Source organism: Ischnura elegans, chromosome 6 (genome assembly GCF_921293095.1).
Source record: "Ischnura elegans chromosome 6, ioIscEleg1.1, whole genome shotgun sequence".
In the NCBI taxonomy this organism is placed as follows: domain Eukaryota; kingdom Metazoa; phylum Arthropoda; class Insecta; order Odonata; family Coenagrionidae; genus Ischnura; species Ischnura elegans.
Window position 1 is genome coordinate 63107833 of NC_060251.1, and position 25926 is coordinate 63133758.

The 25926-nt window shown below is 36.5% G+C and overlaps 1 protein-coding gene across 1 annotated transcript; it reads right to left on the reverse strand.

The window, feature by feature from the left end:
* Window positions 1-1779: 1779 nt before the first annotated feature.
* LOC124160868 (dolichyl-diphosphooligosaccharide--protein glycosyltransferase subunit STT3A) lies at window positions 1780-25731 on the reverse strand. The gene is made up of 13 exons (XM_046536975.1): window positions 25622-25731; window positions 25298-25408; window positions 25049-25216; window positions 24806-24966; window positions 24625-24715; window positions 24243-24541; window positions 23985-24138; window positions 22836-23074; window positions 13029-13196; window positions 11441-11629; window positions 7181-7400; window positions 4534-4722; window positions 1780-3514 (listed from the first exon to the last, which is right to left on the reverse strand). Exons 2-13 carry the CDS (start codon window positions 25398-25400, stop codon window positions 3369-3371), a joined length of 2127 nt encoding a protein of 708 aa, XP_046392931.1. The 5' UTR covers window positions 25401-25408; window positions 25622-25731; the 3' UTR covers window positions 1780-3368.
* Between the last annotated feature and the right edge of the window lie 195 nt (window positions 25732-25926).

Here is a 25926-nt window from a genome sequence, read left to right on the forward strand (position 1 = left end):
CTTATGGTTTTTCGTTATGTACATGGAAAATTGGATTCCAGGACCAAGTACTACGAATGAGGCAGGTCAAAAAATTGACTGCAGAGAAAGAAGAAACACTAATTTCAGGTGTAAAACGCTTACTTGCCAATGCAACTCTTTTGCAAGAGATGCCCCACCACATACTGCTCATTTATAACAAGAGAAGGTACCCCAATGTCACCAACTGATCACATCCAAACTTTGCATGATAAAAGAAAATGAAATTTTAGCAGATAATCATTTCAAGGAAGAGTCAATCACAAGTGCATTTCAACATATCGATACCTCCACTCCACAAAACGCTCAAAAATCGCTCACCGAATCAAATCTGCTCATCTAGTAGCCCTAGTAGTACCTCAGTCCAAGTTGGTATAAAATGAGCTTTATTACAAAGTTCCACAGATAAGCAATGACATTTAGGTGGATATACACCATGCTACGTCATAATAATTACACTAACTTCAAGTTTTCCTTGTGCTTTGTGCTTAAGAGCGTCAATTACGACTCTTCCTTCAGTAGGAGTTACTTCATTATCTATGCAACATCATATAATAAGCTTAATTCCTGTGGAATCATTATGAACCACTCATTACCAATTGTAAATTGGCCCTATGATAAGTACTCTTCTTATGAACATTCGACTTTCAGAGATGCGAACATTCGACAAGTTTGAGCATGCTCAAAATTTCAAATTTGGCACCTATGGAGGCCAATGCCACAGGGTGTGGCGTAGGGGAACTCGCACTTTGGGCACAGTGTGAACAAAGTATCAATTTATCCATTGTGAAGTCAGGAACTGTTCCATGATTCATCTGTCCCTCCTTCCTGCGGACAGCGAATTTATTTTGGATCCAGCCACGTCGCATGTGCAGCTAAAACACTTTGTCACAATCACGAGTTTATGCAAAATTGTAGTGCAGTGCTGCATCCTGCAGGATAACCACACTTTTCGATACATTGCGTAGGTTAATTAACTTACAAATGAGGTCTCGGAACGCATCTTATTCATATGTCAAGGACTTACTGTATTTGTGCACGATTTAATCAGGTAAATCAAACACATGACTGAAACTACTCCACAGTGAGACTATAAGTGGGGAGATTGAAGAGACAAAGAATTTTGGCAAGGTATATTTTTTTGCAATGGCTCCTAAAATAAACGCTCGTACGAAGTTAGTTACAACGAACCTCCTGTTTTTCGGCCCCGTGAACTTGGTAATAATGAGAGTTAACTGTAGATACATTTTTCTTAGTGTTTTTCTCGTGTAGTCATCAAAATTTTACATACTTCAGTGCTTACTTTCTATGATAACTTTTCTTTAAAATATTATTAAAGAATTGAACCAACCAAATGTGCAAACCGACCCATTCATTTTCTATGGATTTAAAGAGAATCACAGACGATCTGTGCTGTTTACTCGAAATTTGAATAATTGATGACTTTGTGTCATTGAATATAGAATAATGTAAAAAGCTCATTATTCAAGGTATTCTGTGATTCGACTATTTGAACATTCCATCCCCACTAAAAACCTTTTTCTAACAAAACCCAATGAAAACACAAAAGGTTTACCAAGAATTCATACAAGCCTAGTTGCAGAAAAGTCCTCAGATCTCTCATTGATATATCTAAAGTTGTACATAGCTCCATAAATAAGTTCATCACTCAGTGGCTGCCACTCAACTGGTAACCGATGTTGAAAGTGAAGAAGAGGAGGATAAACAAAGAACATCTTCATAAGCACAATGAATACAGGCTTTCTTGAAAGATTTTTAATTAGTCATTGACCCAGAGTTCACCAGCAAATATGTGGAGCATACTTTCAAAGTATTTCTAAGGACACATGTTCAACCCATCATCCACCCATTCAAATTACACAATCTTGACTTGGAAAAAATAGTTCACAATACCACACATGCAGCACTCAATTATTTCTACTATAAAAATGTAAAGAAAGGGAGCAAGATATGAAATGGAAAACCTCTTTAAAACATTAGTTTTATAAAACTGTTACCTAATAATTATTGTGCAAACTCCTTGGCAGCCTTTACGCGGCAAACTTTCTGAACATGTTCAGATGTTGGATGGAATAACACACAAAGAATTAAAACATTTTTACAACCAGCAAAGATAAAAAAAACCATGAACATATAGGATAATTATTAATAGCCTTCCATTAAGTATTACGGCAGCAATCAACGTTTCAGAGGTCTTCCTTAAAAGTTGGTAAAAAACTTAGCATTAATTGTTCAGACTTGATACATTTATGGATGGTTCCTATACTCGGAATGAAAATAATAATGGTATTACACTACCATAACGCTTCTGAAAAGCCCCTGAACTCACGAGCCAATGAGTAATGACGATACAACCAGTGACATGGACCCAAATGCATGGACTTCTGTTATTGCTAATGTTATTGCTTGCAGGGAGGAAGGAAATTATGAATGACCCCAGAATATCAAATAAGTACAAACACTTAATCTAAAATGAGATATGTCCATACAAGCATTAGCAAAACAATTATTCTCACTACTGGATATTAAAAAATATTCAACGATGTTAAAACAATATCAAAAATATATTATTGAATACAAAGCTTGGTAGAGTCCCATGCAAAATTAAAAAAAGGAATGAATAGTGATGTCTTTATGAACACCCATTACTTGAGTCCTAATTGCTTAACAGGGCTAAGATAAGAGTTTAGCCCACTGCATTCCCACCGGAAAAAAATAAGAGAGCTGAAAAGTAAACACTTCTCAAAACAAAAAAACTCAGAAGCGTTGATGCCACATTAATTTGAAAAACACTCGTGAGTCCAGCACAACAAAATTTAAACTTTGCGAGAATATAAAACAATAAATCAACATAGCAACCGACAATGTTAATAAGTCACTGTCTCAAACAAGCCCAGAAAAAAGAAATAATTTTATTTCCCATCACAGGAGTAAAATTATATTAAAATCTTAGTACCATCTGAATGGAATTGACAGTATTACCTCTCGAAAGGTACTACTTGGATCACATACGCTATTATCCTTCAATAAATTTCATTCACTCGAGAAACAGATTACTAACATCTTCCAATAAACACACAGGAGCCATCTTCCACATACCTGACAAATTAACAGAAATGAACACTCCGAAGTTTTTGACATCGTATCTTCATCTTTCAATCCTGCTAAGTTTCTAAAGCCATTTAATAGCCATATATACCCAAGACAGATTTCTTCAGACACACAAGATTTAAGCATTGCTCATCTTCACTGGTGTTTTCCAGGGTCTTAGGTGGTTCAGAACGTCCAACAGTACTCGGTTTTGACTTTCCCTACTTCAAAGGGGATTTTTAGACACCCCTATTAGGCAAATCTTTCACTTTGTAGATACGAACCAGCCAGTGCTCTGTTGTATAGGCTTCCTCCAGGACATCCAACTCAAAATCCTTGTTTCCGATTTCAGCACTTCTAACTCTGTCATAGCCTGGAGGTTTACCTGTAGGAAAATTAATCTTTAGTGAGCACAATATACTTCACAGAATTTCCACACAATTTCCAATCGACAGAGAAATTATAGCCTTTCCAGGTGGATAAACAGCACGAATTCCTCTGACATTTTGCACTGGATTATGCTTTCCTCATCCGATGCTTTAAAGATCAAGGCATATCTTACGGGACAAAGCAAAGTTACCATAGAAGATGAGTGATTATCTTCTTGATACTTTGGCCAAGGGAATCCTAACCCATGTAATGCCAGAGACTTCATTTAACACAGCGATGACTTCCGTCATAAAAAATTATGGAAAACATGTTTCCCAAAATAGGAGTTCCTTCACAACTTTCAACAACACAAGAAATATGACTAAAAAGCAACAGTATATTAACACAAACACTGCATGTAGTTACAGAATGACGCCAGTCCTAAAACCAATTGATTAGAAATAATGGTTTCAAAAAAGTTTTGTACAGAATAGTTCTCTGCTTTTGAGCACTTGGGCATCCAAGCTAATCCAAGAACCACATGTAATGTATGAAATACCGTTTATTCCCCATCATCATGGAGTATTAAAAAATTAAAATTACTTATCCCCAAATATCACCTAATGATTTCCTCATGATAAAAAGCATGAACATCACATATTTTCAATATGCTTGTTCCCTCCATTTCTGAGAATTTTTTTTTAATCAATGCCCTTCGTAAAATGAAGGTGGTATCACTCATAACAATAAAAATATTAATTATTAATATGACCATTTAATAAATAAATAAATTGAGGGTTCATATTTAAGATGTCCTTTCGCATGCTTTTTCCCTACATTTGATAGACAGGACTGGGGAAAATTGCAAAGTAAATATGGGTAATTTTGTGAAGTAGAGAGCCGCAACTACATTTTTCGACACCACTACTTCATGAGAGGGAGTTAGTAATCTTCTACTGGCAGCAGAATTGAATGAAATAAGGATATTGTCACCAAGCATATAAATGGCAACAAGACAGAGAGTAAACTACTCACCTCCTTCTGTGTACACTTGACCAAAGCGGTAGTAGCACATCTTGTACATAAGACAGTTAAGCAGAGTTGGAGAGCCCTCCTTGTCCACTCTAAATTCACCAGCAGGACTGTAATAATCCCACTCCTTGATGTGCTGGCCTCTTTCAGTGCTGCCACCAATTCTAACCATCCACAGGAACTTGTTTATATCTAGAGATGGAACAAAAACATTCTTAGGCCATGCTTACATAAAGAATGTAGTTATGCACTCAGGTAGATGTACAAATGGTTGAGCCCTCATACAGAATATAAAAATAAAACAACAGCAGCAACTACTAAGGTCTCATTACCACTGACCTCACGAATATTTCATTCAAAATGTGCTCTCAATGACCTACCACTAGACTTTTGATGGACACTAGCTAGATGAACACATGTTAAAACAAGCAATTTTTATTTTCATTTCTTTATGCATAAGTATTGATCAACATGATGAAAATTGATCAGTAAGGCTCCTAAATGGTGGTAAATAAAATCTTCACAAAGTAATTAAAGAAAGGGCCAGAAATCAGTATAAAAAGTAATATAGAGATCCACTTTGCTACTTAAGTAGTCAATAAAATTGTTTCATAAAACCTTTTTCACATCCAAATTGAAAATTTTAAGGACCCAAATGCACTTCCAATCGCAGGAGAGAAATCTATGAAAGCAATAGTAAGATGTGTGGGTCATAACTTGGCAGTGCATGGTTGTACACTGAGGGGTAGAGCTGATTCTGGAGGACCACATTTTATGAACATACAGACATAGTTCACAATAAAAAATTCAGTCTTCAAGGTCATTTAGTTCATGTTTTTGGCACATACGGTAATTTTTCAGTCCCAAAAAACTCATTTCTGAGTCCTTATCACTTGGGCCAATCAGAGTTCCCAAACCCAATTTTAGAATATTAACTTTAATGTGATCATAGGGTGATCAGGAAAACACCACTAACTCAGTGATACCCTGAAGGTTGGCTTGGATTGGTAAGGTTAGAGCTATCCCAGACTGAGCCTCAGGTGAGAGAACACAGGGTTAGTGGGGCAGTAACTATCCCTAGAATAATTCGTGCCTTATGAAGATTTTGACTTGGGGTACCTGAAGCCTTCACCATAGATTTGAAACTGGCATCCCTTGACAGCAAACAAGTGCTAAATTTAGACACTGTGCTTCCCTTACACTGGCAAAAAAAATTAATGCTAAGCTCATCTACGCTAAGCAATGGCATCTGAATGCAGCCTGCTCAGGAACTACTTGAAGATATCAGTCTTTCAAAATTTTGTCCACTTAAATGTTCTCATACAACCTGAAATTTTATGACTACACACCCCTAGTATCGCAGAAATTCAATCATGTGCGTCATAGACAAAAACAACCGCTGTGATGCACGTGATTGAATTTCTCCAGTACAAGGGGTGTGTAGTGTGAAAATTCTTGGTTGTATGAGAACATTAAGTGGGCAAAATTTTGGAAGACAGACAGACGTCTTAAAGTAGTTCCTGAGCTAGCCACATTCAGAGGCCAATGACCTCTGCATTAATTTTTTCCGCCACTGTACATAACTTTTCCCAAAATGGAAAAATAATGGTTGACCTGATACTGATCATGAATATTTAAGAAGCCTAATGGTTTTCTATTTTTAAAGCACAATATTGGCCTTAATAAGTGCCTCTTTTATATAATAGTTTAACTGCTCACTGTAAAAATGGATTTTTGTAAAGGGAGTTTTAAAATCAGATGTAATGTGGGTGGTCCAGCTCCTTGGGAATCTTTCTTCCTTGAGATTTTATAACTCCTGCCATGTGTTGACTGTTACTAATCTAGTCCATCCTGGCCATGCAGAATTTAACTTCAAAGACAATAAACCCAGCACTAACTAACTAGTCAAGGCTAGTAAATACATAAAATAAATTTTGTCATTTCAGTCAGCAAAAACAGATGCTTGGCAATATGACTTTCACTTGAAACCCATTTCCTAACCTCTAGATTGCTATGACATCAAGAAATAGGCCTGAAAAGAACCTCTAGTACAACAGTGGACAAACAGAAGGGATGCTGCGGAAAGTGTAGCGCATAGTGGTCAAATTGAACAATCAAGTTTGAATAATAATGGGCTTCCAAAAATGGCAGCTTTGAGAAAAAGATATTTGTTGAAATAGAGCACAGCACGAGAATATTTCATTCAATATATGCTACCTAACTCAGGAACAAGTGGATGTGAGAAGTGTGCTATCAAGAGCACTCGTTAAGGTGAATTATTTCCCTTGCTTTTCCATATGGACCAACTAACACAAAATAATCACTTGCTATAGCACTGCTCTTGCTACAGGATATACTCGTTATTATGGACTTCCACTTTATTTTGGTTTTCATTTATTTATACAGGCAACATGGAGTTAAATCGATATATAAAATTTAAGGGCTTGAATAAAATTAGTCTCTCAAAGGCTATGAGTAGTTAACATCATTACATTTAAGGATAAGGACTTAAACAAAAACATAGAAAGCTTCTGTACACTCTACTCTTAAAAAATAATATAAGACCTTCTAGCTTACTCCCGACAATTTTGGGATTTGTGTAGGTGATGTTAAGTAAATACAAGGAAAAATTAAATATGTGCTATCTTACCATCAGATGAGTATCCAGTGAGACCGCCAAATATTACTAACACATAATCAACATCCAACTCTCTCATTATGGGGTAAGCTGCTTCTTCTGATGATGCCATTGCCTGACCAACTCGAGATATATGTGTGTTATTCCAAGTATTGTTGTCCACCAGGATAGTTCGGTTCGCCATGGCTGTTATCTGATAACCATAATCCCACCACGACATCACCTTTGCATCCTGAGGGAGACAAAAATTACTAAGGCCATGAATTTTCAGGTTGTGCACTATTTATAAGAGATTAACCTTTAGCAAATGGAAGTTCAGCATGGAAAAATCGAGTTCGAGTTCAATACTGTGTCCCACTTATCATTATTTACATCCTTTCTGCGGATTTTATAGTCACTTGCCGGCATCAACGGCATTCTTAGCTCAATAGGAGTCCAAAAGGTGGAGCATCCTGATGCCTCATCTATTTTAGAACTACTTTTTTAAAGAGTAACATCACTCCTTTGAATTTACGCTTGTGATGAATTTCAGAGTTAGTGAATTTAAATGAGATGTGGGGGCAGGATATGCATTTGGTGCAGGAGTGTGAAGGGTTACACCATAGAAGCAGCATTAAACCTAACTGCGGGCACTTACATAACAAGAACAACACTTCACTAACGATTAAAGAAAATGAAATCAGAAAAAACCCAAAGTTACACAACCTGCCATTAGTTGACAAAAACCCCAATTGTATCCTAGGTTCTTTATTTTTTTTTAGCCCTTTTGTTTCATTCATTGTTTTCCCCCATGCATGGGTTTTACTACTCCATATTCATTTGAATATGGCCTACAGCAAAGGCAAATTTATATCCACTAGTTAAACTATTATCGGACATCAGCAAGCACACCTATTCAGTTTTTTATACTACCCAAACCCTAAAGATGGAATTTGTATCTAATAAATTATACCTAATATGATTCCTTCATTTACTTCAATCATTCATCAAAACATTTATCAGAATACAGATTACATCGTACATCATTTCACAGAGACGACAATACCACATAAGGTTAAGTTAAAACCTTTCTGAAATTTAGATACAGAAAGAGGTTTTTCCATGTCTGGAAATCTATATATATAAAAGAAAGTCGAAAATCGTGTTAGTTAGAACACTTATAACTCGAGAACGGCTGCACCGATTTCAATGAGATTTGGTTCTTTGGATTCGTCTCAGGCGGGGTTAACATATAGGCCATTAAAAAAAGGATAATTTCACAAAAAAAATTCATCTCTTTCCTATGGACATGCTTTTAGGAGTTATAGTAACACAACAATTGATAAGTCGGTCAAAACTACAAATTAAATAATTTGTTTTGATTTTACCACTTTAATAACTGAATTTGGTAACAATATAATATTTCAATTACTAAATATATTCAAAATATTAATTAAATTGAAATTACATTTTAAAAATTTAATTCGAGTTAATTGTAAGCCCAGCCGTGGCCCAGCTCGAGTTGACACTTCACTACCGTGTTTGTAAACAAATCTCCAAGCAATTGTTGACAAACGGTAATGTCCGTGTTCCTGTCGAGGAGTCGAGTAGTTTTAACTCATTTCCTTGGAATGATTGAGGTGAGATCATCAACAAAGAGTTTCAGAATATGATTGATCGCCAAAAGAATCAAAGATGGTTGATTTAGCGAGCAAGTACGAAGATGTGGATGACTAAAACGAGGTAAATTCAAATAGTTCGTACTCTACATGGATTCGAATCTTTTAAATGTGTAACAAACGAAGACGAAATCACCTACTATCTATCTGAATATTTTAATTCCTTGGACGTACCTGGCTTACCAACGCGCGATTTACAGCAAAGTGTAGTTTCTGTGTTCATGATCTTTCGAAGCCTAAACCAACTATAACTATCCAACGGAACGTGTTTGGTGATTAAAATAATTGGTAATGAATGCGATTCACGCAACTTTACTTAAAGGAAAATTCAAAGGTGAGGAAGTCCTTATTCCGTAGATTCCATGATCTCAACTCATATGCCCTTTTGAGCTTAAACATATTCAATTTCCAATTCGTGTTGCATTCGTGATAACGATTAAAAATTCGCATGGTCAGTCTTTCAGTTTTTGTGTTGTTTGTGCTCATGTACTAATGAAAACCCATGATTTTCTCATGGTCAATTTAACGTGCTATGTTCACGAGTCGATAAACCATCCTCTGTATTTCTTCCTTCGCTTCAAGTGCGTAGCTAGGATAGGGGTTTTGGGCGCAGCTAATACCACGGGTCTGTAGGGTATAGAAAACTCGCTAAGGTAAGCGGGAAGTGTGGGGGCATTTCCCTCAGACATTTTTTAAGATAAATGGTTCAAAATAGTGGGTTTTGCGGCTGTGTGAATAGTTAAATCTGTTTTGTTTGTTAGTCATCCGTCCCCCTAATATCAATAACAAAATCTTTCATAAAAAAATTCTCTAAGCTCTTGGGGGGTGGGGAGGGTTTATCTCCCAAAACCTCCCCTCGCTGCGTCACTGGTTTGCTTCGCTATATTTATTTAGCTTCATCCGTTTCATCTTGCGCCTGATAACAAAACAAAAATTGTTGTTTATCAGAAGGTGCTTGACGCAAGACATTAAACCCGAATGTGTGGGGCTCACCGTGGTGCGTTTACGCAGTGCATTTTTTCCAAACAGAGATACTAAAACTGGCGCGCCTTAAGTCATTTAATGCGAATGCTGCCTCATCGGGGCTTTTCTTGCACGATTTTGAGCATCAGTCAAGCGTCGGTCTGGGGTTGTGTCAACCTCCCCCCTGAATGGGCCAAGTGTATGCAACAGACTTGGACCTAAAAACATTTTTTTTAAAGCTAATAACGCAAATAGCCAACAACTGAATGCGTATAATTTTTATTTCATGAACTGCTTTATTAAACCACAATGGCCAAAATTTCTTAAGCTAAAACGTAAGAAAATTTGTTGAAAAAAATCCGCGTAAACGTGCTCCGATCCACCCTATGTAGATTCAATGAAGAAAATGTCTTTCTGACAAGCAATTTTGGTACTCAATTACGTAGTTTTATTGAATTTGTATCCTTATTTTATTATAATAAATTAAAAATGATTAAAACGATACAGCCGCTCTTGATTTATAAATGGTGTAAGTAAACTGTAAGTTCATTGATTGTTAGGCGGTACGAAGTTCGCCGGGTCAGCTAGTATAAATATAAGAACCACTGAACTTCCAAAAAAATGTAGAATTAGAGTCAAGTTTGACCAATGGATCTCAATTCCTGTAAAAGAAGGATTCAGCCAATTTTAAATTCCAGAGCGTGATTAATTTCAGATGGCATATTCCAAAAACTTTTATCGCTAAAATCAACCTATTAGTAGGTACATGCAAATTTGCAAGTGATGATATTATATTTTTTTACGTAAGACCTAAAAGACTTGTATTATAAACGAGTTAAGTGAAACCTCATTTTTTACATCATGCAGGCCAATGAGCCAGTGAAATTAAGACCAATCAAAAATATTCCCCATCTGTACAACTACCGCATTTCTCTAGGGTTATGAGGTTGAAATACATACATAGCAAAGAGTGTTTATGGTATGTGTATCTAACAAATTCTTAACTTATTCCTTTAGAAATTGCTTTGGCCCTTCTTTATCAAGGTTTTTACTGTTGAAAATATATTGAATATGCTTTTAAGCATTTTTATTGGTGAAATCAATGTTTTTGGGATAAAAAAGAATATTTGTGACTAATGAATTTTTTTATGACCTAACTATTTTTTTTACGAAATTGCAGTTTTATGACGAAATATTAAACCGATATTGAGAGAATTTTACGACGTAATTTAAAGTTTTTATTCACCAATAATCTTTGCCTCTAATAATAAGACATGATATGAAGATAAACACCAATAGTAATTTCTACACTTATATATTTAACTTCACTTCCTACCATGGTTTCGACACTTGGTCATTTTCAAGGTAACAGTGTATATTAATGTATGATGTTTTTAAGTATGGAAATTATTATTGGTGTCTATAATTTGTCATGGATATATTACATTTCCACCATGTCACACCTGAAATAATCCATACTCAGAAGAGATAGAACAGCATGCATGTTTCACTCAAAGAGACACAGGGCATGGAAACACACAGGAGAAAGTTCAAACCGAGGATGAACTTAAACGATTAATTCACAGCATCGAAGGGATTCAAGTCAGCACATTCTAGAAAGGCTTCCCTAGTAACTAATCTAAAATATTACCTCAGGTGTATTCATTCTAAGCCAATAGTAAGCCTCCCTAAAATCATCAAATATTATTCTAGATCCGTCATGAGAACGTGCTGACAAGACGATGGATGGTGAAGAGTAGGCTTCTGAGGTGACCCAAGTGCAGTGGAATGTGTAAGAGATGAGGAAGCAGCACATCACTCCAACAAATAGAACAGCAATCTGCAATTGAACATTATAAGCAATAACCATTGAATGAATAATTAACATAGACCATAACACAAGTGCCAATTTTTGTCAAAATATACACTAATTTTACTACAGTTGAACTTTAGCACAGAATAAAGAGAAGAATAAGGTAATGATATAGAACATCCATCACATGCTGGGAACATATTGAAAAATTCCTCTTCAATCCAAAAGCTCTAGATGGATAAAGAAAATTCTCATCTTTCAGGCACATCAAGATAACAATCTCAATTATTGCTCACACCTAAAGTGGTCATTTTATTGCCCTTTACAATTACCGTATTCATTTGATCATGCCCCCTTTTTTCAAAGTTTCATTTTTAAAACTTAAAAAATGCAAATAAAATCCTTTATGTACATATTTATTCCAGGCAGAGATGCAAGGAGTGAGGAGAGGCTTTGCTTTCTCTTCAAACTATGCTTTTTGACACTTGGAAGACCATCGCAAAGTATGACTGCGGCTGCATACTTCTCCTTAATGGCCCAAGCTAGAAATGCTCTTGGGATGTGGCAATTCGGAGGTTTAAGTTGAGTTAATTGAGACAATATACATAACTTATTCTACTGCTATCCCCTTGGGGATTTGGAGTACAAATGGATGGACTCCGTAAGGAGAAATTTTAAAATATTGGAGTCCATTTTTTATAATGAGGTCATTTCATTAAAAGTAGCCATTCCACAATGATTAAATCTTTGACTACATTGTAAGGCAGCTAGTCACTTCATTTCTAACATAGCAGTACCATATTTCTTCAAATATAACCCTCCCCTGAAAAGTACTCTCATCCTCACAAACATTTTTTAAGTACTCAACATATAAGATATGCCCCCAATACTTGCCCCCAGTACTTGCCCCCAAATATTACTTTTCTTCCACTACTTTTGAGCAAAAGGGGAAAAAATATTTATAGCAATACAGTATCTAAATGCATCCCAGCTCATGTCAGTAGAACTTCAGTCATGACTACCAATTTTATCTAACATCCTTAACTCATTTTTCAGTATTTTATATATGTATACGATTCTTGCTCAGCCCTGAGCAAGAAACTTATCACAAGTTACTTTAGGGTAGATATAGACGGCAAAAGAAATAATGAGGGTTCTGTCAGCATAGAAGTATACAGTTATGGTTCTTTTACTAGATTTCACTCATTTCTGTTGGCATTGATAAAAAATTGTACTCATAGTTAGTGCTGTAGTTGGGCCGGTAAGGCATACCCCCTGAAATCCAAACTCGTTTTAAGCATACCGGTTAAAATACCTTCGCGGCCGGATGTATAATACATGTTCAGCTGTTGGAATTTTGGTGAGTACTGCCTAAATTTTTTTTCCAACTACAGCACTGCTTATAGCAACAAATCATATGACCTACCTCACTCTTCATGACATAGTTAGATTCAAACTTCTTGGTCTTTTTGTCATAAGTTTTGGGAGCTGGCTCCACTTGTCGCATGTATGTATTGAGCATGGCAGACACAGCTATTCCTGATAGAATGCACATGACAGGAGCTAATACCAGCATTAGACGAACCATAACACCCTGAAATGGAAAAAAATATTCTAGAATCATCACTAAATCACAAAATAAATGGATCATATACGAAAGTTAACCATTAACAACTATGAGGAACATCAAGTGGACAAACAGACCAGATACTTAGAAGCACAATGAAAAGATTACGAAAAATAATAGATAGAGATATAATCACAGATATCATTGAATTACATTAATTAGAGAAAATATTTCTGATGCTCCTAGAATAAAGAAGTTTTAATTGTTACAAAATTTCCCTGGTGCAAAGGAGATCAAACTATCACTAAATTTTGCATGCATCACATTTTCCTCACTATTCTTCCTAAATTCAGCTGACTTACTAAAATTATAAAATGTAGTGGATAAGCATTCTTGATTATTATTCTATTACAAGCTGACATTTTGTTTATCTATATGGCTTCAAGGACCCTCCAGACTTGAGGAAGTAACGGATCACAAGATGAAGAAGAGAACATGGATGCTACTTTGATTGCATTTCGGAGAAAGACCTGGTGAGAATGAATGGCTAACAAGGCTTAGTAACTAGAACTATAGCTTCAACTATAATAAGAGCACTAATTAATCTGGAGAAATATTTCTGGATCATTCTCTTCACAGGATGATCTTCCATATACCAAGGAACAGCAAATCTGGCTTCTCTAGAGGTGACCTTGGTGTGGGATTCCTGCTTCCTCTTCCTTGTAACCCTATCCCTAACGCGTTATTAGGATCTTAATCACAGGAGTCTCTACTTTTTTCTCTTCCTTCTCCACCATAAGTTAGAGCATTTAAGTCCCTTACTTACAAGCCCCGCTTAAAGAGTGCATACTCCATGGGATTCATCCTCAGTATCTTGTTTCAACTGAATTAAGTGATGTAATAGGGAAGTACACTAGTGTTTCAAATGCACCAAACACATTTTTTAAATTAGAGTTCAGAATATCATAATGTCGTAAAACCACAGTTTAAATCCTAATAGTGAATACTTGATTCGAGATAACCGTCCGAAATATGGAAAAATTCAAAGGCCGCTAAAACGGGTGTCCATGTTGAATATTGGCCGTGACGTCACAAGGCAGTAGCAGAAGGCAGCTTCTACGCCGTTTAGTTCTACCACTATTATTGCATTGAAAAATTACTGAATTTGAGGGTATCCGTTTTTTGCTGTCATAAAATATCTTCAGAATATATATGTGGCTGCTTCTCTTTTGAGTACATGACTTCATCATTGCGTAATATATTAATATTCATTTACGTGTCAACGTCAAGTTTGGAAAGAGTAGTAAGAATAGCACATAGAATCTTTAATAAATAGATGATGATATATATTTTTCGCTGGGTATATTTTGGCACAATGCCGTTTATCATGCCAAAACTTTTTTTGTAAGAACTGAGTCAAACTAATAAACCTATTTCAGACGTTTGCTGCAAGACTTATTTTAGTCACTGAATTTTTGAAAAAGGAGGACAGGTTCAACGCTCCATAGAAATGCGAGGCTTTATGGCTAACAAGGGGAGACCACGTACATTGCTCCGTCTTTTTCAATTAGGGCCTTAGTTAGGCTGTAATTAATTAATTTTCATGCGGTACTTTTTACAAGCCATATATAAATTCAAAATATCTTTCATTAGACAATGGGTCAGTTGGGGTAGTGGTAGCGTGTTCGACTCCCACCCTGAGGACCAGGGTTGAAGAATTCGTCATGGCAGTATATTTTGTTGCCTTCATATTGATTATACGGCGTCAAGTCTATCATCAATTTTTATTGCAGCAATCAGAGACATGAGACAATTTTTTTATCATCATAATGGCGTTTAGGTATTTTAGCAGTGTCATTACAAACGCAGAGATGCGACGACTACAAGGGTTGGTGTGCGCTAAAATGTTAATTTTTTCTTTGCTTATACTGACAAACTTCCACATTAAAAATGAAAACCACTCTTGCAAGAGCACATACCATTAAAGGCTCGCGGCAAGCAAAAATATGCGTACAGACATAATTAATAAGAACACAAAACGAATATAAAATGCCATATATCTCGAACACTTATAATTCACATTACTCCAAAGGGAGTTTACTTACTTAGTACCTACCTCAGTACCTATCAGTTTACCTCAGTAGCAGGGCTAAAAGAACCATTCCGAAATATAATTTCAATTAACAAATAGGATGAAATAAAAGTTGATAACCCTGGACCGGGCGCGCTGGCGTATAAAATACGTCAATCTTTGAAAACCAAGGATTTCAACATTGTTCGTACATTCTGGGCTAGAATGGTCTCGTGTATTCCTACAATGTACTTTGACTGCCAATATTGCGAGTTTTCAAAGTTCGAGGTATTGTAGCTAATTTTTTAGATCAGCAAGATGAACCCGTCACCAGTGGAGGACAACATGGCGGCCGGTCAAGTAAACATTGAATGTCACGCTTGTAAAAACCATTTAAAGGATTGTGAAAAAGCCCTTCCTTGTGAAAATTGCAAGCAATTTTATCATAATAAGTGTACGGGCCTTAAAGAAATTGCTTTGAGAGCTTTGGAGGAAGTTCCCGGATTATTCTGGAAATGTCTTTCATGTCGCGCTATTGAAGGAAACCGACTTAGCAAGATGGCGTGCGACATCGAATTATTAAAAGAAGAGATTAACAATCTAAAGGATAACCCTAAGTTTCACGCGGGGAATGAAAATCGTGTGAAAAAGTTTAGTTTTGCTGAAGTGGCAAATCACGTAACAGAGGCCTCACATGACGAAGCTAAGCCGGTGAAACATCGTCAAAGAGATGGAAAAGAGGATGAGTTTGGAGCAAACACTGTTTCTGACTCAAAACCTTCGGCAAAAAAGGAAAAAACGACCCATGTTGATCAAACCAGCTGCGGAATAGTGCGCCTAAACCATGAACAATCACGAAGAGAATCAGATGACGACGGCTATACCCGAGTGCAACACAGAAGAAAGAAACGAAACTTCTTTGGTATCGGAAAAGGTGCGACTGAAAACAACGGTGCAGGTCTCCGAGCTGCGAAAATGATAACGTACGTATATGTGGGCCGCTTGGCCAGCGATTCCACTGAAGATGAAGTGGTAAAATATGTAAAAAATAAGTTTGACGTCACGTGTGTTTCTTGTGAAAAAATAGAAGGTAAAAGTGTACATGGTGCATTCAAACTCGGCGTGGAATACAGTGATTTTAAACAGGTGATTAATCCGCTTCACTGGCCTTCTGGCGTGATCATCAACAAATTTACAAGACCAAGACAACAGTCGACTGACACGAGAGTCGAACCTAAGGGTAAGTCTTCCTGACTAGCTTTCTGTGACTCAAATCAGCAAAAGACACACTCAGGGTTTAAATTACTGGTTTTAAACATTCAGTGCCTGAGTAACAAAATAGCAGAGCTTGAAGCACTAGCAGAGGCAGAGAAACCAGAATTTATATGTTTATGTGAACATTGGATGAGTGATATAATTATATCAATACCAGGCTATGTGATTGGTGACTTTTATTGTCGGAAAGATCATCGTAATGGAGGTGTTGTTATTTTTGTAAAAAGTACATTAGTTTTTTCTAATATGTCGCATTTGGTGCATAATCTAAATGCTGAACTTATTTTTGAATGTGCAGCAGTGAGGTACACTGTAGCAAGTAATGATTTTATTGTATTATCTGTATATAGATCCCCTGTTAGTAGCTTTAATAGTTTCCTAGAAATTTTAGATAATCTGTTGTACACCTTGACAAGTCAATTGTCAAGACCAAATATTATATTGGCAGGAGACTTCAACTGTAACCTTTTAAAGGACGGACAAGATAAAAGAAGATTTTTGCGAATTTTACAGTCCTATCAAATGAAACCACTGGTAAATACTCCAACAAGGATTACTAATGGCACAGGGACACTACTGGATAACGTTTTCACTGATTACAATGAATCTAATGTTAATACTTCAGTATTTGACCCAGCAATATCTGATCATTCAGCTATTGTATCCATCTTTCATATACATGAGGAGCATCCTCAATCAAAAACCCTAAATCAATGTAGGTTCTTTAATGAGCATAATATGAATTATTTTTGTGTATTGTTGAATCAAGAAGATTGGAAAGACATATATGGTGGAAGACCTCTGAATGTTAACTTTGATGAATATCTTTGTAGATTTAAGTATTACTTCAACTTAGCTTTTCCGCTGCAGTCCGTGGAACACAGGAGTGTCAGCACAAAAAAATGGGTTACAAAAGAAGTTCAAAACTTATCCAGAGTTCTAAAACAAACATTTTTGCAAATACGGTACTCAAATGATGATGGGTTGCGACAGAAGTACTCTCAACTTAAGAAAGAATATAAGATATTTATAAGAAAAGCAAAAAGGGAGTATAATGACCAAAGGTTTAGGAATGCCTCTAATTATTCTAAAGTAGCCTGGGACATCATAAAAAGTAATGTCAATGCCAACCCAACAGTTCTGCCAGATCAAGTTACAAATGAACAAGGGGAAATTACTACAAATCCCATTGAAATCTCCAATGCCCTAAACCACTCATTCTTGCAACTTCCTAAGAGGGTGATTACCACCCAAAGTGGAGCTACTCTCGAAAACCATAAAATAAGTAGCTCATTGTATCTTAAGCCTTGCTCAGAAAGAGAGTTGTCTCTCTATATAGCCAAGATAGGAAAGAAAAAGTCTGCTGACATTGAGGGAATAACGGGAAAAGTAATTAAAGACTGTGAGTCCCTCATACGAAGACCCTTACTCTCGTTAGTCAACCAGTCCTTGTCAGAAGGTGTATATCCTGATTCCTTGAAGGTATCTAAGGTGGTCCCAGTGTATAAGAACAAAGACAATAGAAATAATCTGCAAAACTACAGGCCAGTATCTATAGTGCCACAATTTGGTAAATTATTTGAGTATATATTCTGTAAAAGGCTCATTGACTATCTTGATAAGCAAAACATAATATCACTCCATCAATATGGCTTTCAGCAGGGAAAATCGACAGAATTGGCTCTATTTAATGCAATTGATAATATTACACAGGAAATAAATAGTAAAAATAAGGTAATGGGGATATTTTTTGACATGAGCCGAGCCTTTGATGCTGTGGATCATGACAAATTGCTAAAAAAATGTGAATCAATAGGTATTAGGGGCATTCCTCTAAATTGGCTTAAGACATATCTTCATGGAAGAAAACAGAAAGTAGCATATAGGAAAGATGGGACGGTCTATTTCTCCTCCACATTAGAAGTCAAAAAGGGTGTACCACAGGGGTCAGTATTGGGTCCTCTTCTCTTTCTAATATTCATCAATGACCTACCTAATAAAATTGTAACCCAAGATAATAAGTGTGTGTTATATGCAGATGATGTAACCATCTTATCAAAAAGAAAAAATCTGACCGCGTTAATTGATTCCAGTCAATATATAATAAAATGCATGCAAACTTGGTGTGATGTCAATGAACTAAGGCTTAATGATGATAAAACCCAAGTGATATTGTTTTCTGCTGGGCACAGCCCAAAGGACAATGATCTACTGCAATGTAAAAATAATTATCTCAATGATATGGAATGTGTAAAGTTTCTAGGAATTTATGTGGATAGAAATATGAAGTGGGATGCACATATAGAGCACCTATGTAAAAAACTGAATACAGTGTTTTATCTTATATCAGTATTAAAGCATAGTGTAAGCCAGTATGTTCTGAAAACCCTTTACTATGGACTATTCTACTCAAGAATTTCATATGGAATTATAATATGGGGATCTTCGCCCCAACTTCATGATGTGTTTGTTATACAAAAGAAATTTGTGAGAAGTATGTGCAAACTAAAGTATCGAGCTCATTGTCGCCCTTTTTTTAAAAGCCTTAAATTACTCACTGTACCTTGCGTATATATATATCAGAGTGTCATATATGTAAAAAGGTATAAAGGTTGTTTTACTATGAATAATAAGATACATTCCTATGAAACAAGGAGATGTTATGACGTTCATGTCAAACAATCGAACCTAGCTCTGGTATCTAGAGGGCCTGAGCACATGTGTACAAAATTGTATAATAACCTACCTGTAAACATTAAAAGTATAGAAAATATTGATGTTTTTAAAAAGAGGGTCTTTGCTTACTTAATAGAGAAGTGTTTTTATAGTATAAAAGAATATCTTCAATCTGAAATGTAGCATTTTCTTATGTTAATTTGTTAATTTTGACGTGCCCTATATACTTGTTTAATGATTTTATCATGACATATTGTATCCTTGGGCAAATAAATATTATTATTATTATTATTATAAATTACGCCGCGCGACCTGCCGTGTACCTTTATATCTGTATCACCTATAAATGTACTAATTTCAACAAATAAAGATTAACTTTAACAAAAATCGTTTGTTATCATATATGCACATATCATGGGCAAAGTACGCATTTTTCCCGGTCGTGTAACATAACAGTCGCGCCATAATTCTTTAACCAAACTACTTTCAGTTTATACATTACATAGGTCTACGCGGAAGATGCTACATTTTGACTCAACACACTTTCTGATATGACTGAGGTACCTATTAAGTAAATTATTATGATATAAATATCAATTTTATTTTACAATACCTTCAAATGATCTTCAAAACAGAATATCATCGACAGGTAAGAGTCAGGAGCAGCCTTGAACCATTTATTCCGTATGGCTTGTGCTTAAGACACGGGAATGAATATCTTCTCCAGGCTTTTGTTTCGACGTCGAGATGAAATTTGGAACAAAAAATCATTTATGATTCTTTTTTGAATTCATGTTTTCCGTACTAGCCGACATTTTTAGGAAGCAAACTCCACCGATTCCCGGAAACTCTCGCCGCGCTAAAGAAGGCGACGGAATACAGCGATACTCCACTGGTGACTACTGCCTTGTGACGTCACATCTCAATCAAGATGGAGGCACTGTGTTTCAGCGCAACATGAAATTTTCCGACTTTCAAAACGTTTTAAAGTGCATACCCCAGATGCAGGAAATAAAAGTGACTATACTAATGTTTCTTTTTTAGGCTAAACTTTCAAATTCAGCAATAAAAAAAAATTAGTGTACTTCCCTATTGCTGTTCATAGTAAAATGCAAATCTGAGAATCTCACTCAATAAAATAGGTCTTTTGAGTTTCATTCAAAATTTTCCAAGGTTCTAGTCATACATTACTTGAGGTTACTTGAGATAGAGATAGTACAAGTAGAAAGAAAATAATGCATAATAACAATACTCATTTTCTTTACCTGACCAACCACACAGTCAAATTAAATGCTGTTGAGGTAGTCAAACGTTAAATCTATTGAGAAGTAAGGTACATCATTTCTCCAAATAGGGGCTGCACTCAGTTTTAGGGTTCTAAAAGAGGGGAAAAAAGTAACAGCACACCCTTTCCAACCCATACTATGGAAGTGTAAAAATAGCAATTAAAAGACGCACAAAGAGGGCGTAGTCTCAAGCCATTTGAGCTGGAAATTGTTAACAGTCATTCTGATTGTGGAGCAAGCTGCCATGAAACAATGCTACCTTGCCCCATGCAATTCATTAGCACTATCCTTTTGTAAATGAACAAATTGTACACCAATTTGATCATTTTCAGCACGATTTTCTATTTTCCAATGGTTTCAGCAAGTTTAGCCAGTGAATCCAAACGGCTTGCTCAAATCTGTCATTTTTTTTAAGATTTCCAAAGGAAGCTTTTGCATTTGAGCCACACCTTCAATGTAAGAAACAACCAAATTTAAATGCTTTAAAATCAGACATAAAAGTGTTGTTTGTAATTGGTGTAACAGGGCTATGAAGAACAGGTAAGAGGACTATTCACAAAGTAAGGAACATTTTCGTTTGCTGTCACTAGGCACCCTCCAGTCGAGTACATCTTGGTGTCCGTGAGCTTGGTACATATGTCAGCGTCCAGCCGTGACAATGGGAACATCTCCGTTCTGCCCGCGTTTTCAATACCCAAATTAAAAATGTGTTCTGCAATTGAAAATCCTACCAGTGGCAAGGTGCAGTCAGCGTTACAGTTTCGTTGGCCAAAAACTTCAAACCGATAGAAAATTATCGTCAAGTGTGTGAAGCGTACAGAGAAAATGTAATGAATGAAAGTTCAGTCAGGAAATGGTTCCGTTTAACCCTTTTAAAGCCAGCCTTTTTTACCTGGTATACACGAAGAATGCCAGGGCTTTTTTGATGAATTTGCACGATTTTACTTAAAATTTTATAAAAATTCTAATATGAATGTGTTGAAGCTAATTTTTTTTATTTAAACTTCTAATACTTACGTCATTGATTAAAAAGTTCACCTATGTTGTTATCTCTTCTGAACAACTTGGGAAAAATATTTAATTTTTAAATCAATTTAAACACACCCAGCCGATAGATCGGCCCGTGGCATTCTTCGCACATACCCCTCGGCTGGTTGGCACTAAAAGGGTAAAATATGGCCGAACCAACATTCACAACGAAGAGAATAGCGGACCTCTTGAGCATTATGACTGACAAACTGGTCACTAAAGTTAGCGAAAACTACTGTTTCACAATAACAGAGTGTACGCTTTGTCTCCAACAAGTTTCACGGATTTTTTTGATTGAAATTTTCATGCAAATACCTGGCCACCACAAATTTTGTGCAAGATGGTGCCGAAAATTCTTACAGACCGCCATAAAGGTCAGCGAATGGGGGCAGCTTTGCACCGCACCCAAGAACTCCTTAATGCCTTCAAATGGGAGATTTTCCCTCATCCGCGCTATAGCCTCGATCTTGCACCAATTGACTATCGCTTGTTTCCAAGAATGAAGACCTGACTAGCAGCACACCACTTTGACAACAACAATGAGCTCCGGATGCGCATCACTGAGTGGCTGAGATCACAGGGAGCAATATTCTATGATGAAGGAATTTTGAAGCCAGGGTTCCCACTCTTACTAAATTATAAAATTCACGCTTTTTCCAGGTTTTCACAGTCTAAATATCGTCAAATTCACGGTCTGTTGATAAGCCATTTTAGGCAGAAATATTGATGACGTAACAATCCCGCCCGCCCGCACGTTAACTAAAAATTTATCAACCGCGACAGGCACCGTGAATTCGCACGTAGCAATGAAAGTGCAATTGCAAAAGGACCAATTATTGCACTTTGAATATACGTGTGCAGATGAATGGGCGGACAGTGTCTGTACGTGGCTCGGCCTTGAAACATGATTGGAATATCATTTTTTCTTTTGATCTGTCAATTGTAGTTCATATTCTATGAGTTAGAGAGATTTTTAAGGTTATATTATGAAATTCACGGCTTATTCACGGTTTTAAGGTTTTCACGGTTGAGTGGGAACCCTGGAAGCTTGTCCACTGATATGTGTCTCAATTTGTTTGGTGATTATATAGAAAAGTAGTATTTTTGTCACTCTTTCAGATGTATATAATAAAATCTTTTAACCATATTTGGTTTTTTCTTTACTCCAAAACGTTCTTTACTTTGACAATAACCCTCGTATTTGAACACAATTTTCAAGAAATTCGAAGGAAAGTGAAATTTCTAAAATTTAAACCCTCCTCTGCTCATTTCCATAAGTTCCATAATAGTTTCAAAAAAATACTTAGTAACCATTGAATGCATACTTACTGCAAAATATATAGAAGTGACTCCATACAAGATGAGGAATATGTTTGCATCTGACAAACGTGAGAAACAAAAGTAAAGTCCAGCTGGGAAGAGGAACACCAAAACTTGCAGGTCAAAATAGAAGGAGCTCCAAGATGTAGGTTGATGCTCAGATACAGATGCAATAATAGGAATGTGGTTTTTGGCATATGATGGATCAAGGAGAGAGTAGAACCTTCCCGTCCATGGAGATATTTTGCCTAGAATAAAAACAAAAGTTATAAGAGGCTGCCCATGCACTCATAAAAATTGTTGTACCACATAAGTTGGCCCAATCATTACACCCATCCAATTACTGTTCAGCATCTTCCGCTGTCTAACTTCAATGTTTAGTTAACCATGGGATACATTAGGGAGGGAGGGCTGGTTCCAAGGTTCCCACTTCTCTGGGTACAATCCTTCCTGAACAATGCCAGGTGGCCTGCTAGTGTTACAAATAAAGCCTTACCTGCAGACCAGCCCATGTATGAATAAGGATGAAAGCAAATAGATCATACCTCTAATGCACAAACTCCAAATACACAAAAATTAAAACCAATCAAATATTTTTTTTTAATTTAATACAATATCTGCTATCCGACCTTGCAGTAATCTGACACATCCAGTAATTCCGCTTGCAGGGCTAGCCAAATCCTTTGGGTTTATATAATTTCGCCAGTTTTTAATAAAAGATTTTTCAATACATAGAAAGGACTTGTTTTATTATTATGTACCTACGTGTTCTTTGCCGAGTCACAATGGTTTTCAGAGCTTATCATGTCTTAATTGACCATAATCATTATTAATAATTTGTTCATCAACCATGCCTCACCCTAAACAGTAGGGAGAGTTGGTGCCACTCTATGCACTTCATTATAATAGTATACATTAAAAAGTTTTTTCCTATATTGTCTTTGTTTCTTGTAAGTATCTAATAATCCGGCATTATCAATAATCCAGCTATGCCACGGCTGCACATGTGTCGGATTACCAAGATCGCAAAGTACAAGTTTTGTCTCCACTAAAATTAAATTTACAACTAATTGTTTGTAGATTACAATTACTGACTATCTGTATTTGAAAGTGTGCTCATTTTTACTTTGTGATTTAAGATACCAATCAAACACTTACCAGTAAGTGTCAAAGCTCCACCAACAACAGCTGTTACCCCAGCTACAGATGCCAACATTGCTTTGAAGAGAAGCTCAAAATCCTCAGGAGACATCTTACTTCTGACATAATCAATGAAAGTGTGGAGCTGACAGAGCCCAAACACTCCCAATGCCTAAGAACGAGGGAAAAAGGTTCAGGATACATGAAGATGACCAATACATAGAACTACTAAAGACTAACAGGGCGAACAAATCCACACAAAAAATGTCAATTTACCAGCATGTGCTCTGAACTTTGGACTGGCTGGAACCCAACAAATGATATTTGCATGGATAAAACGGTGCCTAGGCAGTAAAGGGTCGAATAGGCCACATAAATTCTCAAGGAAAAACGACCGGTGGCCATGAGAGCCAAAACATGAAGTGGTATCAAATTAATTAGAAACACATAACCACCCCAAGATGAAACCATGTAAAAGTATGCCAGAGCAGATAGAGCAGCCCAAAGAACTGCTCCCGTCTTCACTGCCTTTATCCACGCATAGTAAGTCAGCAGCATACAGAAAATTGCGATTCCTGGAATGGAGGAGAGAGATAACCGGCTTCAAATATTGATGCAAATAACAATTACAGCAAATGATATAACCACAAAAATTAACCTTCGTTGTCGTAAGAGCCCGCCACTGATCTCGAAATATATCCAGGTACAATAGATATCATGGCAGCAGCAACCAAACCCGAAGATGTATCCTGAGGAGGCATGAAATACCAATAGTTTGAATGGTAACGAAGGAGGTAAGGATTGGGAGGAATCTAAAAAAAATGGATATCCATACGCACCCTTAGCTCTTTAGTAAGAAGATAAGTTATAATGGTCGTAAGGCTTGAAAAAAATGGGGCGAGATACACACAAACATTCCTGATATCAATGGTAATGTTTAGCAGCCACATAAAGTGATAGAGTGCAGTTGATGTTATCATTAATCCGGGATAAATAGTGCCTGGAACAGAATAGTACAAGCAATTGAAAAGGTAAGATTACATTTGCACTCTCACTGAAAGTACGCTCACACATTCACTTACCACCGATAATTCTACCCAACGGATACCATGCCCGATCATCAAACCAGTTGTGAAACCTGTAGAAACCTTCGTCGGCCAAAAATTTAGTCGTCCGATAGTTGAAGTACGGATCAAACTCGTGAATGACATTCTCAAACCTCAGAACGGAAAATAACCTTGTAGCAAATGCTGTAAGAAAATGGTCGGAGATTACCTTATAAGTTAGCGCAAAAAAAACTCAGGTTATCAGCTTCACAGAAACATTCTTACACAAAATTGCAGCGATAGAGAGAATGGCTAATTTCAACAGTGTCTCCTGCTTTTCAGTGGACATCCGAAGTCCCCGGGACCTCGATAACTGCGTACTAATCATCTTGAGCCCTTAAGAAAAGTAAAATTCGTCAGTTTATTCATTCGCCGCAACTTATTCGATACTTAGCTCCTAGTCAACATTTTCATGAAATTGTTGCGAGACAAACAAAAAACTTTCATGCAAACTGACAAACTCCATTGTATAAGAAATATGGTAAACACTTCAATCGCAGTACACAGGTCATTAAGGCAATATGAGGAGAATAAAATATTTCGACGTACCGTAAATGCATTCACACAAATCCTAATCACCGGCTACCGAACAGCGTGGCAGCTCGACATACGCGACACCACTCCACTTCAGTGTTGCCAAATCCACGAAGAACAATATTTACTTAAGATTATAAGTCTTGGGCATACTCTAAAATGTGCACGTTTTGCTCGCATTGGGGTCTTTAAATAAATATTTATATATAATTCAATTAGTAAAGCAAAGAACTGATATAAATACAGGCCCAAAGAAAATGCCATATGAAAACATTAGAATGACGATATTCAACGGCGGAATTTACGAACTCTCTCATGTT